This window comes from Mirounga leonina, unplaced genomic scaffold, assembly GCF_011800145.1.
Source record: "Mirounga leonina isolate KUSES-001 unplaced genomic scaffold, KU_Mleo_1.0 Mir_174, whole genome shotgun sequence".
NCBI lineage: Eukaryota > Metazoa > Chordata > Mammalia > Carnivora > Phocidae > Mirounga > Mirounga leonina.
Genome location: NW_023270451.1, coordinates 40,896,005 through 40,912,390, shown reverse-complemented (window position 1 = coordinate 40,912,390; position 16,386 = coordinate 40,896,005). Strand labels below are relative to the sequence as shown.

Here is a 16,386-nt window from a genome sequence, read left to right as displayed (position 1 = left end):
TAATTAAAGTGTCATTAAACTCATTTGTAATCAGTTCAATTTTAAAGCCAGCAGAATATGTATTTTTAATTGTCATCCTAATAAGTAGGATATATACATTGGAATCAATGAGGTTTTAAGCTTTGCAATATTTTTAAATGTATATTTTAAAGTCACTGAAAGAGACTTCCCAACCCATCTTCTAGGCAAGGAATAAGACTCAAACTTTTTCCCTTTAAAAAATACTCACGAGGGTGCCTGGGTGGCTCTGCCAGTTAAGCATCTGCCTTCAGCCAGGTCATAATCCCAGGGTCCTGGGATCAAGTCCTGCATCTGGTTCCTTGCTCAGCAGGGAGTCTGTTTCTCCCTCTGCCTGCTGCTCTCCCTGCTTATTCACTTTCTCTCTCATTCTCTTTCCCTCTCTCTCTCACAAATAAATCTTAAAAAAAAAAAAAATCCTGCATTCATAATGACATGTATGGATCTTGAGGGCATTATGCTAAGTAAAATAAGAGAAAGATAAATACTGTATGATCTCACTTATATGTGGAATCCAAAAAAAAAAACCAAACTCATAGAAAAAAAGATCACATCTGTAGTCACCAAAGGCAGGGGGTAAGAGATGAGGGAATCAAGTGAAGGTGGTCAAAAAGTACAAATTTCCAAATACAAAAAGTACTGGGAGATAATGCACAACAGGATGACTACAGTTAATGCTATATGGTATATTTGAAGTTACTAAGAGAGCAAATCCTAAAAGATTTCATCACAAGGGGAAAAAAGTCTTTTTTGTAACTAAACATGGTGACAGATGCTAACAACTAAAATTATTGTGATAATTATTTCATAACATACACATATATGAAGTCATTATGCTGTACACTTTAAACTTACACAATGTTATATGTCAATTATATCAAAACTGGGAGGTGGGAATTTTTTTAAATACTCCTATCTACCAAGAAGTACCAGATATCTCAAAACCTTATTTGGTTCATTATCAAATACCACTTATTTAAAAGTCTCTATAGGGCGCCTGGGTGGCTCAGTTGGTTAAGCGACTGCCTTGGGCTCAGGTCATGATCCTGGAGTCCCGGGATCGAGTCCCACATCGGGCTCCCTGCTCAGCAGGGAGTCTGCTTCTCCCTCTGACCCTCCTCCCTCTCATGCTCTCTGTCTCTCATTCTCTCTCTCGCAAATAAATAAAATCTTTAAAAAAATAAATAAATAAAAAATAAAAGTCTCGATAACAGATTTAAAACAAAGGTTACAGAGTATAACTAATAATTTACATTATTATAGTCTTCCTATATATTATTTCCTTGAAGGTTAAAGGTCTAACTTTAGGGGTTTGGAATTTTTGTCAACCCAGCCACAATATTCTATGCATACATTTTTTCAATCCCAAATTTCATTTTCCCTGCTGGAAGGATTAGTGGTGACTCAAAGAATATATTAAGGTAAATGAGGTGATGAAGGAGAGATCAACCTGTCAGAAGTAGGAAAGTGATCCGAGGCTACTGACTCCACTGGTGGTGGTGAGAGACCTAAGAAGTCAGTTATTTTGAGCACCTCCCCGTAAGTTGCTACTTTGTGTTGTTGGGGTCACATATATCACCTGATGGCTGAGGCGGTGTGAGTTAAGTTAAAAAAGCCTAGAATAAGGAGCATGGTCAAGTAGACCCAGTCTTGACATCTTCAGGAAACTTTCAGATAGGGAAGGATTTCCAAAGTGAACCCTTGTTTTATAAAGATCTGACAATGAATTTTTTTTCAAGATTTTATTTATTTATTTAACAGAGACACAGCGAGAGAGGGAACACAAGCAGGGGGAGTGGGAGAGGGAGAAGCAGGCTTCCCACCAAGCAGGGAGCCCGATGCGGGACTCTGGGATCATGACCTGAGCCAAAGGTAGACGGTTAACGACTGAGCCACCCAGGCACCCCCTGACAATGAATTTTTTTCTTGCCTATAAGTTTTATTTGGAAATAGCAAATTTAAAAATAAGTAATTATATTTTCCTACCCTTTACTCCCACTTGACAGAAAATAAAATTTCAAACCCAGTAGAACCTGTAGACTATCACCATATATCCTGGTCAATCAACCCATTGTTGCCCTAACTTCCCTGGTACCACAACCATTCACATACATAGAAACATGGGGCTAGTGATGCAGCTTCAGCAGATATGCCTGATTCAATCTATTATGCTCAATTATTACCTCCCAGGAAGAATCAAGCCATAAGGAAATGGGACAAAGGTCAAGCACAATTGAAAGGTGGAATATGTAAATTAATGGAAGGCTGGGCACAGGAAATAGGCTGAGCTGACAGGAAATTTAATGGGAAGGAATTTAAAGGGAAATCCTGAAAACCCTAGAGCAGCAAAAGGACAAAATAAAATTTAAAAAAAGGTTAGGATGGACTTCCATGAGAAGTTTTTTGGGGTGGGGGAAAGATGTTTAAAGGAGTAAAAGGTACAGGCAAACTACCTAATTCACAACTCTTATCTCCAGCAGTATTTACTCTTGCAAGTGGAGTTGTGGAAGAGGTGCCGGGACTAAAAAGTTGACCAAAAATACAAAATGACTACCTTGCCTACTCCAGTGTACCTTTCTTTCCCTCACATCAGCTAACATTAACCTAGAAGGCACAGCATAAAATGAATACCCACTGGTCGGCTGATTAAAAAGTTGTAAAAAAAAAAAAAGGCAGAGAACGAGGACACTGTCACACCTCCCTTCTTAGAGGTGGTGATCACTCTTACCCCCACATCCTTCTGTGTTCCTGCAGGCTTGGTTCTAGCCTCTCCCGAAACCTAAGCTTCCCAGGCCCCCATCCCTCTGGGGAGCCCAGTTCTCAGTCATCAGAGAAACTCGTGGCTCTTTAAGTGCAGAAACGTGGTTCACATTTGTTTCTGGGGGGGAAAGGCAAGGGCAGGGGTGCGGGTAACTGAGGTCATCAAGGTGGGGCTAGATCCTTGGGGACTGCATAGGGCATCCATCCGCAGGCCAACCTGCCCGTTCACCACTTCCGCACCCACCCAGCGGAGGAAGAGCTGAGGTTCTCACAGGGCGCAATCCCGCGAGCTGCGCGTGCAGAGTCCTGAGAAGCCACCCTGGATGTGGCGGCACTCTTCTCCATTCCCGCAAGGGGAGGTGGAGGCGGAACATGGGTTGGTCGCTCCCGCCTCACCAGGGTGTCCTCTGGCCCTCAATCCTGGCCCTGTGCTCATCCTCTGCCCGGTCCACACGAGCGAACGCCTCGGCCAGGGGAAGACCTAGAACAGGCAGCCCACAAAGAAGAACATGAAGGCGCCACGAGAGGTCGCCTGGGGTCAGAGCGGGGCGAGGCGTGGGGGCGGGGCCGGGGGCCTGGGTCGCCAGAAGAGTTCCTTTCACCTCTACACTGGATGTCTAGCCCTCCCTCCACGCTTCACGTCCCACTTCGCATTCCTACGGGTCGCGGAGCGAGCCTGCGAAACCTCTAAGAGCCGCCCGCTGCCCCGCAAGAATGCATTACCTAGTGCCACGGTCACGGTTGCCGTCACAGGCACCCTCAACCCCACCCCCGGCCTGTCCGCGGTCCCTCTCTCTCTCCCACCCGCACCTGCCCCCAGCCCGCAAGCTCCCCGGGCCCGCAGGTGCGGATGACAGCGGGATTCCACGCCCCGCAGAGGCCCACCAGCTCTGGGGAAGGGGAGACGGTCCAGAGCCGCTCCCAGGCGGATGTCTCAGGTGCGTCCGAACCCCCGAGTCACCCTGCTTGGCAGGACGCTGATGGCCAGGGAGCCACGCGGTCCCAGCCAAGGTGCCTCCTTGGCTTCCCCCTCCAAGTCTGAGGGAGAGGGTGGGATTCTCACCCCTTTGGCGTCCTGCTCGTGCTGCGCCCCTGCTTCTCCACTCTGCAAAGGGTTTCTCTCATTCCGGATCCCTGAAACCTTTAGAAGCACAGCTGCTGATTCTTTTGGATGATTCTGCCTACTTTTTGGAAATATTATGGGGTGGGGAGGGAGTGGGGGATCAGCTGAGCTTTCTTAAATAGTTATGGTAAATTTTGAGGCAAAAATATAATTTCAGTTGATGTCAGTAGTGGCCTTTTATGGATATGGACCTACATGTCATGTCATCCACATAGTGTTTAGATTGTACTAAGGAACATCTTCCACTTGTGGATTTGTTTCCATTGAAATTCATTTCCATAGAATTTAAGTTGCTATTTATTACTGATGTGATCATCTGAGGGTCCACAGACCGCCTGTTGGCGAAGTGATTTCTATGCAGTGGTGACTTGAACAATTCAGGAGTATAAAGTATGTTCCCTGCCTTCCCTGAGGGAGGGTCATTGTGATAGTGACCAAATCAAGCTGACTGCTGAACGGAGTGTGCCCTCCTCTTCTCTTCCAGTCTGTGCCATCTTAGTCAAGAAACATGGAGGTAATTCATGGCAGGCCCTATTGTTGCAGAGAGCTTGAAGGAGCTGACACACTGTCCAATACCTTCTACTCTAATGAACTGCACACTCCGCTACTAACAACTATTCGTCCAACTGCCTCAGAGGACAGGTAAAACAAAAACTAGAGAATGTAAATAATTAAAAAGGGCTTTAATACATTAGTTTTATTTTTATATGTGATATATGTGAGAAAAAAACATTCAGTTAGGGGGCTCTTCTGTTTTCACATCATAGGGATGGCATAACATGACAATTAACTGTAAAGTCTCCACATCCGTTAGGAACTTGATCAAAAGTAAGTTGGTGTGGGGGCGCCTGGGTGGCTCAGTTGTTAAGCGTCTGCCTTCGGCTCAGGTCATGATCCCGGGGTCCTGGGATCGAGTCCCACATCGGGCTCCCTGCTCGGCAGGAAACCTGCTTCTCGCTCTCCCACTCCCCCTGCTTGTGTTCCTGCTCTCACTATGTCTCTCTCTGTCAAATAAATAAATAAAATCTTAAAAAAAAAAAAAAAAGTAAGTTGGTGTGTCTTTTTACAAGGCAGACCTCAATTTCATCCACTACATTCTGGAACTCCAGAATGATCACTTCCTTCATTTGAAAATTAATCTGTTTAATCAAACTTTTTATTTTATAAGGAGTAGTGTAGTGGTTCCCTAACATCCCCTAACACCATCTGTTCAAAACACTCCCAGAATCTGTTGTTCATGATTGCTATCTAAATTTTTGCTTTACTGAATTTCCTGTAACACATTAATACAAATTATTATTAAAACTGTACCTAACGTATACCGAGTAATTACTGTGAGTGGGCACTGAACCAAATGCTTTGAATGTAGCAGTTCTTTTACTCCTCACAACAACCCTGTAAGTACTATTATTATCCCCATTTTACATATGAAGTAATGGGTACAAATAAGTAATTTTCCAAGATCTTAGTGCCAGCTTTCTGTTTTTACTTGAATCATTTTGAGGCAAAAGAAAATCTCAAAACACTTGGACAGTGAAAAAATAGCCTGTGTGGTTGTTTTGTTTTGTTTATAACTTCAATTGGTCAAATCTCTCATTTAAGAATTCCTTCTTTAAGAAATCACACAGAAAGCCACTCAGCCTCAGTTTACACTTCCAAAATGGAATGTCACTACTACAAAGACAATCCATCCCAATTTTGAATGCTACTGATTGTTAGGTAATTCTTTCTACTGAGAACATTTTTTCCTCCTCCTAATTTCTACCTGCTGATCCTAGTTCTTCTCTCCAAAACTTTGCAAAATAAGAATAATCTATCATCTCCATGACAGCAGCCCTTCAAAAGTTTGAAGATCCTTTGGCTCTGTAAGAATTCTCTTTGCCAGACTAAACACTGGTTCTCTATAGACTTTACTTTTTCTTCCATCGAGGCTTTCACCATCTTGATCAGACGTCCATGGATCTAGTCTAGTTTGTAAACATGCTTTTTATATGAAAAAAGAAGGCGACTTTTTTTTCCTAATGATAAAACTAACACACGTTCCATATAAATAATTTAGAAATCATGGACATCCATAAAGAAAGCAAATTTTCCATTTTTCTAACAAAGGAAAAGCTATGAAATTAAAGCACAAGGGAGAAAACCTCTGTACTTCCTTTATCCAGAATAACCACCACCGTTAACATCTCAATATGTGTCTTCTCCATTTTTTAAAATTTAAAGATCATATTTAACATATTTTTTGTAAACTGGTATTTTCACTTAATGAAAAGGAATTTTTTCATATTTGTGAGAAAGAAGACTCAACTTATTCTATTGAGTCAGTCCTTGCTGCATGTGCTCTTTTGTTACCTGATTCCCAAAAGTGGCTGTGAGCCCTGAAGTCCTACTACTCAGCTCCAAGGGGATCAGATTATGGAGGGCTTCCCTTGAGTCAAAGGGAACCCTTAGCAGACTGTGCATGATTTGGGGATAGGCAACTGTCCCTGGCTCAAAAGCAAGGTAAAATTTTATATTTAGCCAAAAAGAATCTGAGTAGGGATTTAAGGCTATCCTATCTGAATAAATTCACTATCCCCTCAAAAGCACTTTCGTAAGGCTTCTCGCTGAAATGTTTACCTCTTCTACCTACCAACCTATGGTTGGTTAGTAATTGGTTCCAAAACCTTTTAACTGGCATGAAATTTAAGAGAAGCATCTTAAAGAAAATGCTGCTTTTTATTAACTGATTCTAAAATTAAATACAACATATGTTCAGTTACCTATAAACTACAGTAAGGTACTACTTGAAGCAAAAGGTAGGTACAACCATGTTCCTGATTCCTAATAACTAAAACTTTCTTTCCCTTTAATCCATGTGAATTTTTTCCTATCATCGTCCCCAAATTGGAAAGCCAGGATGATCATGCATTCTCACAACCCCTCCTTTTAACTTCCTCTTAAAAAGCAGCTGGGCAGCTTACAGAAACAGAAGTTCTCTTTTTCTTCTGAACTGCTGTCAATGCTGAGGCTTACTTCTTCAGAGCAAGGTCAGGGTCTGTGCTCCCAACTCAAGCCTCAAGGTATCTCAAGAGCAAAACAAGACAAAAAGCTCCTAGCCTTTAGGGATTACCCTTCATAATGGTAAGGGTATGAATCCTAACATATGTTAGCTCTCAACAGTTTACTTTTCTAAACTTGGATGTACTTAAGGGGATACCTTTTTTAAATATCATGTGTTCTGAACTCAGCCATTTTAACAACAATGCAAAATAACTTCCTCACATCAGCATACTTTTTTCTTTTCAGAATAGGCAGTCTAGCTCCCCGCACTGGTATGCAGACAGGACACATCAGAACCACATGAGCAGCTTTCTAAAAATAGAGATTCCCAGGCTCAATCTGGAGATATTCTGGCTCACAAGGTCTGAGGTGGGTCTAGGAAATCTTCATTTTTAGAAGGTTTTCAGCTTACTTTGAGAACCACTAGGCTAGCAGAAAGCACTGAAAACAGTAAGAAAACCAGGATTATGGTTGTGGCTTACCCACTGGCCAAAGGGGAGTCAGTTACTTTCTTCACTGGTGTATTTTAGAGCAATTATAGTAGTCACTATTATATATACTCTGACTTGATCTCCTTTAAAAATATCAGTAACCATGGACTCTGAGAAACAAACTGAGGGTTCTAGAGGGGAGGAGGTGGGGGGATGGGTTAGCCTGGTGATGGGTATTAAAAAGGGCACGTTCTGCATGGATCACTGGGTGTTATACGCAAACAATGAATCATGGAACACTACATCAAAAACTAATGATGTAATGTATGGTGATTAACACAACATAATAAAATAAAACTAAAAAAATATATATCAGTAAACAAGTGGTAGTCTTTTGTACTCCTTCCATTGAAAATTCAAGAATGGCTGATACAGCTATTCAAAATCATGACAGATGTCTGTTTTCCATTCAGTTGACATCTCCTTACCTCTAGCAAGTTCTCTAGCTCATTAAACAAACAAACATCAGTTAAGGCAGTGCCTTGAGAATTGCTTAAGATTTCATCAAACGTTCCCATTTGGTTTCTGGATTCATTCCATTGCTTTAGGATTCTTATTTTTTTTTTTTACTACAAGTCCTCTGCCAACTAAAAATGAGAATCTGTTTGTTCTGAGCTTTCCTTTAATCATTCCTTCCAATAATTACTGGCTAAATTCAGCCCCCCAAGTAAAATGTAATGCTCAAAACTCCACAGTGACTCCAAAGAAAGATGCTTGTTCATCCATAGGAAACCTATCTATCTCAAAAACAAGTAAACACTTAATTTTATGTGGCCACAACTTGCAGTACTAACAATTTACTGTTATTTTCTTTGTTGTGGAGACATGTATTATTTAAGCTTTCAAATTATTTAATCCTAAAACTTCAATATTTATTTTAATTAGTTCCTTCTATAAGATGCAGTTAGTATTCAAGCTAAGAGGGGATATGTGAGACACTAAAATAAAGGAGAAATAGGACTTATGTTTGCTTTTGCCTTTTATTTTAAATGGTTTCCTGCAACTTACTGGCTTTAGATGGATGCCCACCCAAATGATTAACATTTTCTACTGGTTCATCTTCCTAGGATAATGTAATATATATGGAGGTCAGATGTTGAGAAATTGACTCATCTAATTTAAATATAACTATTTAAATTGACCATTGAACAACATAGGCTATTGTTCTTGTTTTCCTCTCTTGCTTCACCTCCTACCATAGCTCTTCTCTACTGTGCTTTAAATACCTGAATTCTATATCATCTCTACTGATTTGGCCCAAAATTCAACTCCATTTTCTCAGGCCTTAAGATTTAGATAAGTTCCACTCAAATCTTTATTCCATACCTTCTGGAAGTCCAAAGCCTTCCTCAAAACTTTCCACATTCCCAGGATAGGGGTGGGGTTGGTCATTAATGACTTTCTGACTTTGGTTTCCTTTGTTTCCACTTCTGCTGCTTCTGTTCAGTAACACTTTGACCCAGATGTGAAACACAGTCATTCTCCAGTTTCCTCCAAAGACCTCATCCACACAGAGCATTTGTGAGCTTGTAAACTTTCCTGATTAGTTAGGGGTCAAAAGGAAGAATCACATCACACCATATAACACATAACTTAAAGCCCCTTCTTAGCCATAACTTCTGTATTCTCAAAAGTTCTTGAACCCAGCTGTCACCGGGGTTCCTCACTGGCATTTCTTTTTTCTTTTTTTTTTTTAAAGACTTTATTTATTTATTTGACAGAGAGACAGCGAGAAAGGGAACACAAGCAGGGGGAGTGGGAGAGGGAGAAGCAGGCTTCCCGCCAAGCAGGGAGCCTGATGCGGGGCTCGATCCCAGGACCCTGGGATCATGACCTGAGCTTAAGGCAGACACTTAATGACTGAGCCACCCAGGCACCCCTCCTCACTGGCTTTTCACCCAGTGCAGTCCCCAGCTTCCTAATACCTTGCCGGCTTCTCCCTTCTTCATGTCCCTTTACTCTACTTTCCTCTCATGTTCCTCTCACAAGAGTAAAAAACCAAATCCTTCCCTCTGCAGGGCAGTTTAATCAGTCTCAGGTGGCTCCATGTCTTACCAACACCCATACTTGCAGAATCCCAACCTCTACAGCAAGTGGCCTAACAAAATATTTTATCAAACAAAACAGATCCTTTCCAAAGAAGGGTTCTGGAGCCAACACTGTCAGGAATTTTCAATTCCATCACTTTTCTGACCTCTAGGCCTTTTGACGTGTTATTCCCCCACCTACATGTCCTACTCATTCTTTAGAGCTCATCTTAGATAGTGATTCCCCCAAGAGTCCTTCCTCCAGAAAGGAATCTTGGTCCTGCAAGGTGCCTGGCAGTATACTATCTATCCTGGACCACTTAAAACCAAGGTCAGATGGTGGGCAGATGCAAATTTGAGCAAAAGACAACAAGAGAGGTGGTTTACTTCTAACTTCTCTTTAATATGAGAGAGTAACCTTTTGCAACTGATTGTGGAGATGGTCTCCTTTAGATTTCTCACTTGGCTGATTTCTGTACCCCTCACCCAGAAACCTCCTTAAAACAGAAATAAAATTTGCAAAATTGGCACTGCCCTAAGGGCAAAAGTGTCTCCTTTGCTTGTTTACCTCTCTGGAGTCCTATTTTCTTCTTATGGAGCTCTGGTAACTTTCCTGTCTTGTTAACAACTAGTTGCTTTTAAAAAGATGTTTTTCTTTTTTCTTTTCAGGGTTTTTGTTTTTTGTTTTTAAGTCTGTCTTCTCCAGGTAAATCAAAAAGGTCAGACAGAAATAGAATTCAACTTCTCCAAGAAAAGTTAATCCAAAGTAATTGATTCCCTTTTTAAGAGTTACATTTCCTTGCTCTCAAGGAAAACTACCTAGTCGATAAATATTTGTTAGGCATCATATATTTGCAAGACACTATTCTATATCCTGGGGATTCTACATGGATTCCACAACATGGATTCCACACTGTGTAAAACTACTAGAGTAGTTGTGCCCATCCGTGAGTGTGGCAGAGTCCTTATCTACGGTGACTTGTCCTTTTTCCTCTGCTATGGAAACTGTGACGAATCAATGTTCTTTGTTCTCTACAATATTGTACTGTTCATCTCTTGGTGACAGATTACCAGTTTTATTATAAAAGGATGTAACTCAGAAATAGCTAGATGGAAGAGATGCATAGGGCAAGGTATGTGGAAAGGTGCACGGTGCTTCCATGCTGAGTGCACTACTCTCCCCCACATCTCCAGGTATTCACCAACCAGAAGCTCCCTTTTCAGCACTTTTGGTTGTTTTCAGTGGGAAGGATACTCCAAATAATCTAGACTGCCATTACTAGAAACTGGAAGTCATTAAATCCTTGCTAATTAGGAAGCAGATTTTTTTGCCACATGTTCTTAAGTGTTTTACGAGGCCTGCTTTTAAGGAAAAAGCTTTCTTTCATTCCTATGTCACAGGCTACAGTCCAGGAAACAAACCATCTCTTTGGCTTCACTCATTCACTCATATAGGCACTCATTCAACAGACTCCACTGAGTACTTCCTACAAAGCATGTTTACAACAGTGAACTAGATCAACTCCCTGCCCTCCACTCTCTTGTTAAGAGCAGAAAAAGTCATTTGAATTACCGGTTTTCAAGATCAGGTTAAGGCCTACTAGCCAATTTATGAAATTTCCACATGTCCAGTCCACTAAGTGGTACAGTTGTAAGGGATGAGACCTGATTCCTATGAAAGGTAACTGTTGAATGGGGCAATGCTTTTAAAACTTTAGCACAATTTAACAATCATCTAGAGGGCTTATTATAACAGATTACTGGGGCCCACCCCCAGAAATTCTGATTCCTAGCCCTGAGGGAGAGCCTGAGAATTTATATTTCTAGTAAGTTTTAAGAGATGCTGACATTGTGGTGCCTGGGTGGCTCAGTCAGTTAAGCAGCCAACTCTTCGTTTTGGCTCAGGTCATGATCTCGGGATTCTGGGATTGATCCATGTGTCAGGCTCCATGCTCAGCAGGGAGTCTGCTTGAGGATTCTCTCTCTCTCTCCCTCCCCCTCTGCCCCTCACTCCACTTGTGTGCTCTCTTTCTCTCAAATAAATAAATAAATCTTTAAAAAAAAGAGAGATGCTGATGCTGCTGGTCCACGGTCCACACTTTGAGAACCACTATTAAGGAGCTCTAGATAAAGCTTAGGAGCAAGGGCTTCTGTTCCTTTACATGACTCTCCATTTTTAAAAATCAAAAGACAATCTCCATGTCCATCGACAGATAAACAGATAAAGAAGATGTGGTATTTATATATATATATATATAATGGAGTATTACTCAGCCATCAATAAGAATGAAATCTTGCCATTTGCAACGACGTCGGTGGAACTAGAGGGTATTATGCTAAGCAAAATAAGTCAGTCAGAGAAAGACAAATATCATATGATTCCACTCAAATGTGGAGTTAAGGAAACAAAACAGAGGGTGCTTGAGTGGCTCAGTTGGTTAAGCAACTGCCTTTGGCTCAGGTCATTATCCTGGAGTTGCAGGGCTCCCTGCTCAGCAGGGAGTCTGCTTCTCCCTCTGACCATCCCCCCCTCATGCTCTCTCTCTCTCTCAAATAAATAAAATATTTTAAAAAAAGAAACAAAACAAATGAACATAGGGGAAGGGGAAGGAAAAATAAAATGAAAGCAGAGAGGGAGACTCTATTAACACTATATGTTAATTAAATTGAATTTATATTTAAAAAAAAAACAACAATCTCTAGCCAAGACCATTCAATGGGGAAAGACTATTCTTTTCAACAAATGGTGCTGGGACAACTGGATATCCACATGCAAAAGAATGAAGCTGTATCCTTATCTCATACCCTGTATAGAAATTAACAACAAATCAACATGGATCAAAGACCTAAATGTGTAAGAGCTAAAACTATAAAAACTATTAAAAGAAAACATACAGGTAAATCTTCATGATCTTGGATTCAGCACTATATTCTTGACCCTAAAAGCACAAGAAACAAGAGAAAATAGATAAACTGGACTTCATCAAAATTAAAAACTTTGTGCTTCAAAGGACACTATTAAGAAAAGGAAAAGACAACGTAGAGACAAAGTAGGAGAAAATACTTGCAAATCATATATCTGAGAAGGGACTGGTATCTAGTAGTTTTACACAGTAATAAAAAGAGAGCCCAATTTAAAAATGGCAAAGGATCTGAATAATAGACATTTCTCCAAAGAACATATACAAATGGCCAATAAGCATGTGAAAAGATGCTCAACATCACTAGTCATTAGGAAAATGCAAATCAAAACCACAAAGAGGTACTACTTCACATGCACTGGGAGGGCTATATGAAAAAAGAGAAACAGAAAGTAGATTAGTGGTTGCTTTGGGCTTGGGTGGGGAAGGGAAAGTGGGAAATGATGGCTGCAGGGTACAAGGTTTCTTTTTTAGAAACATGAAAATGTTCTAAAATTATTGTGATTATTGTGATGATGGTTGTACATATCTGTGAATATACTAAAAACCATTTAATTGTACACTTTAAATGGATGAATTATATGACATGTAAATTGTATCTCAATAAAGACGCTTAAAAGAAATCAGCACATGGACTACAACTGTAAAAAATAATAATAATCTGTAGGCCCTCAAGAATTTAACCTTGTTCTTTCAGCAATCTGATGATGGTTTCATATCTGTGTACTGACTTCCTGGTCTAGAGTTTTAAATTACTTTGATGGCAAAAAGTAGGCTTTTAGTGGTAAGAATACCACTCTAAATAGTTTAACATTGTCCCAAAGGTACTGACTCTGCTGTGGACTCAGTGTAGTTATAATACTACAGTGCAGTGATTCTCAATATTTTTCAAAGATGAGGATCTCTTTGTTTTCCTGTTCCTTTTCAACAGTTCGTGTGTGTCATGATTCACTGATTGAAACTGTAAAAAACCATAATGACCAGAAGCTTTTATGAATTTGATAATGCTTTACAATGAGGTTTCATTTAAGCATGTAATGCCTACATGTATTTGAAAATTGGTAGTGTGGTATTCGTAAGATGTTTTTATTTATTTGGTCTATCGATCATTCTTAGTGAGCTTGTGATTCTGCTGACCCTTGAAATAAAGCTGGCTCCCCTGGTGTTCTGCTGCCCCATTATCTGGGCATATCATTATCACTTTCGCCTCTTAGGGCTCTCGTGAAGATTCAGTGAAATACCATATATTAGGTGCACGATAGAGTGCTTGGCATTTAAGTGATCCCCATCTTGCTTTCCCTTTCCTGTGTTACCATCAGCCAATTTTGAACATGGGGACATTCTGGGGTCTTCTGGGTAGTTTGGTTCCAATGGGACAGAGTTTAGGGTAGTGAATGGGGGCAGGAAGGCCGCATCTCTGAGACAGCAGGTGAGAAGGCATGAAATATCACCTAGAGCAACAGTATCTCTCATAATCTACCCAGCAGGGAGAATTCCGTGTTTTGAAAATGCAATCCAAAAATAATTGTGAAGCTATAGGAACTTTGGTTGTTCATCTTAGTCTGTTCAGGCTGCTGTAACAAAACAGCATAGACTGGGTGGCTTCTTATAAACAACATTTCCCTTCTCACAGTTCTGGAGGCTTGAAGTCCAGGATCCTAATGCCAGCATAGTCACATTCTGGTGAAAGCCTTCCTCCTGGTTCAGAGCTGGCACCTTCTTGCTATAGTGGAAGGGGCAAGCAAGTTCTCTGGGGTCTCTTTTACAAGAGCATTAGTCCCATTCACGAGGGCTCCACTCTTTTGACCTAGTCACTAAGTAAAGGCCCCACTTTCTTACACCATCACATCGGGCATTACGATTTCAAGATCTGAATTTGGGGGACAAAAACATTCTGACCATAGCATTTCGTGTTGAAATGATTTTCAAAAGTCTCTCTTTTTTCACAGGTATCAGGAATTAAGGGAGTCACTCCAACAATATAGACTTCAATGGGGTGCTGATAGGGAATATGGTGGGATAATGCCCATTTCACTCCCTGAGGAACACAGGCAAAAATGTGAACCTCCTCATGTCATGGGCAAAGGACATCAGCATTATGGATTTGGTGGAGAAACCTGGCCGAGGTAAGTAAACTTTCTGCCCTTCACACAGAAGTCTTTATTTTTCATTTTTCTTTATTTTTATTATGAGTCCTTTGTTAACTTAAATCTACCTCCAAACTTACTTTTTACTGTTTATGAAAAGACACAGATGGAAAAACCAATTATATAATTTCTAATTGTGAAATCAGAAAAAAAAAAATCTGTGTTTATGGATGACTTTGCTATCCTTAGAGATGTTTAAGTATTGTGGTCAGAAATTTTGATTAATTCCCTTGCTAATCACATTTTATCTAGAACTAAATGGGAATATTCCTGAGAGACATTAAATTAAAAATGTTTTTTCTTGAGCAAATAGCTGGCCTAATTTGTACAGATGTTGTTGATTTAAGGAACTTTTGATTTCTAATTTGTTCATCAATCTGTACTCATTAGAATCTACTGGGCACCATTTTCAAGTATTAAAATATTGCAATAATCATTTATAACTTTTAAAGTCACTCTTTCAGCAACTTTATTCAAAACACATTAAAACTGAAGAGAAAGCAAAAAATCTGAGTAGCAAATTAAATGTCACATTATTTACTAAAAACATGAAACTTTAAAAAAAAACTATGAAATTTACTCAAAGCACAAACCTTCACACAGAGCCTACCTACTCCTGCTTTATCGAATAATCCTGCTTACCTAGTTTATAACAATCTAGCTAAAGCAGTTTAAAAAAATAAATTAGGAAAGACAAGCTGCAAGTAGAAAGAGAAACAGCCACATTAATGACATGTGACAGCCAACAACCTTAATGAAGCCTCAGTGAAGCAATAAAAAGCGGGCAAACGAAAAGGTCTGTCAGTCCAATTGGAAAGATGCAAATATCAACACATTACAGATAGCAAGGACCTCAAGATCATTCATTCATCCAACACATTTTTTTAAGTCCCCACTCTCATGGAACTTACTTTATAATATAATATAGGTAGATTTATAATATCTTTGTAAAGAAACTACTGTTATCCTGGTTTTACAATACACGGAGACCTGGAAGATTCAATACCTTCCCCTGGATCAGACAACTATGAGGTTGTGGAACAGGGACTAGAGTCCACGTTTCTTTGAGTCCAAAGCCCAAGCAAATTCTTTTCATCTGTCCATTCCATTCATCATTTACTCCAGCTATTCATTTATCAGTAATTTGAGTACAGCAAGCTTGTTCTAGATACTAGAGGTATAGCTCCTCATGGAGTTTACATGTATTGTCCTCAAAATTTATGTATTAAAAAAATGCACAACATTCTAAAAGGATCAGAATTGTATTCACAGAATCCCAGAGTGTAAAAAGAGAGCCAAAGATGAGTTTCTTAAGGGAAATCCAGTTTGAAATGAGAGGTTTGTGTTTGCTGCCTCACTGAATGCAGCCTTGGGCAGGCCACCAGGAGATGAAGTACTTGTTCCAATAAGAACGCCCATCATCCCCAGCTCAGAAATGCAGGTTCCTGCGTTCTGTTCTCTTCACATCTTTTTATGTCAAATGTTACCATTTTGGCATCTTTATCTCTTAAAAATATATTTAGGACACAGTCCTGTTTTCTGATACAATGCACATCCCTTGCCAAACAACTAGAGAATAGGTTTTTCTTGTTTCCTAGTAGGGAATAACTTCTGTCACGGTATTTTTCGTTCTCCCAAAAAAGGGCCTTTTATTCAAAATAACAGGATATTCTCCAGCTCTCTGAGGGGTCAGGCCTCATGTGGTCCAGATAAAAGCTTGTGCTACCAATCACGCCCTACCACCCTCCCTGCAGGGGATTTGCAGGGGGTGCTATGGTGCCATATATGCATCACTTATCAGGAACAGGACCACTGCTTTGCCTCACCAACCCTCCTGTCATATGACTCGGTAAACTG

General features: G+C 40.3%; 1 protein-coding gene and 1 pseudogene across 2 annotated transcripts in view; one reads left to right on the top strand and one right to left on the bottom strand.

The window, feature by feature from the left end:
* Window positions 1-16,386, bottom strand: part of LOC118020881 — a 139,235-nt pseudogene that overhangs the window by 86,610 nt on the left and 36,239 nt on the right. The window lies entirely within an intron of this gene.
* CUNH7orf31 (chromosome unknown C7orf31 homolog) overlaps window positions 4,410-16,386 on the top strand; it is a 36,656-nt gene continuing 24,679 nt past the window's right edge. The window contains exons 1-2 of the mRNA XM_035020768.1: window positions 4,410-4,543; window positions 14,332-14,508. Coding sequence (XP_034876659.1) covers window positions 4,410-4,543; window positions 14,332-14,508 — 311 coding nt within the window. The remainder of the gene's footprint in view (window positions 4,544-14,331; window positions 14,509-16,386) is intronic.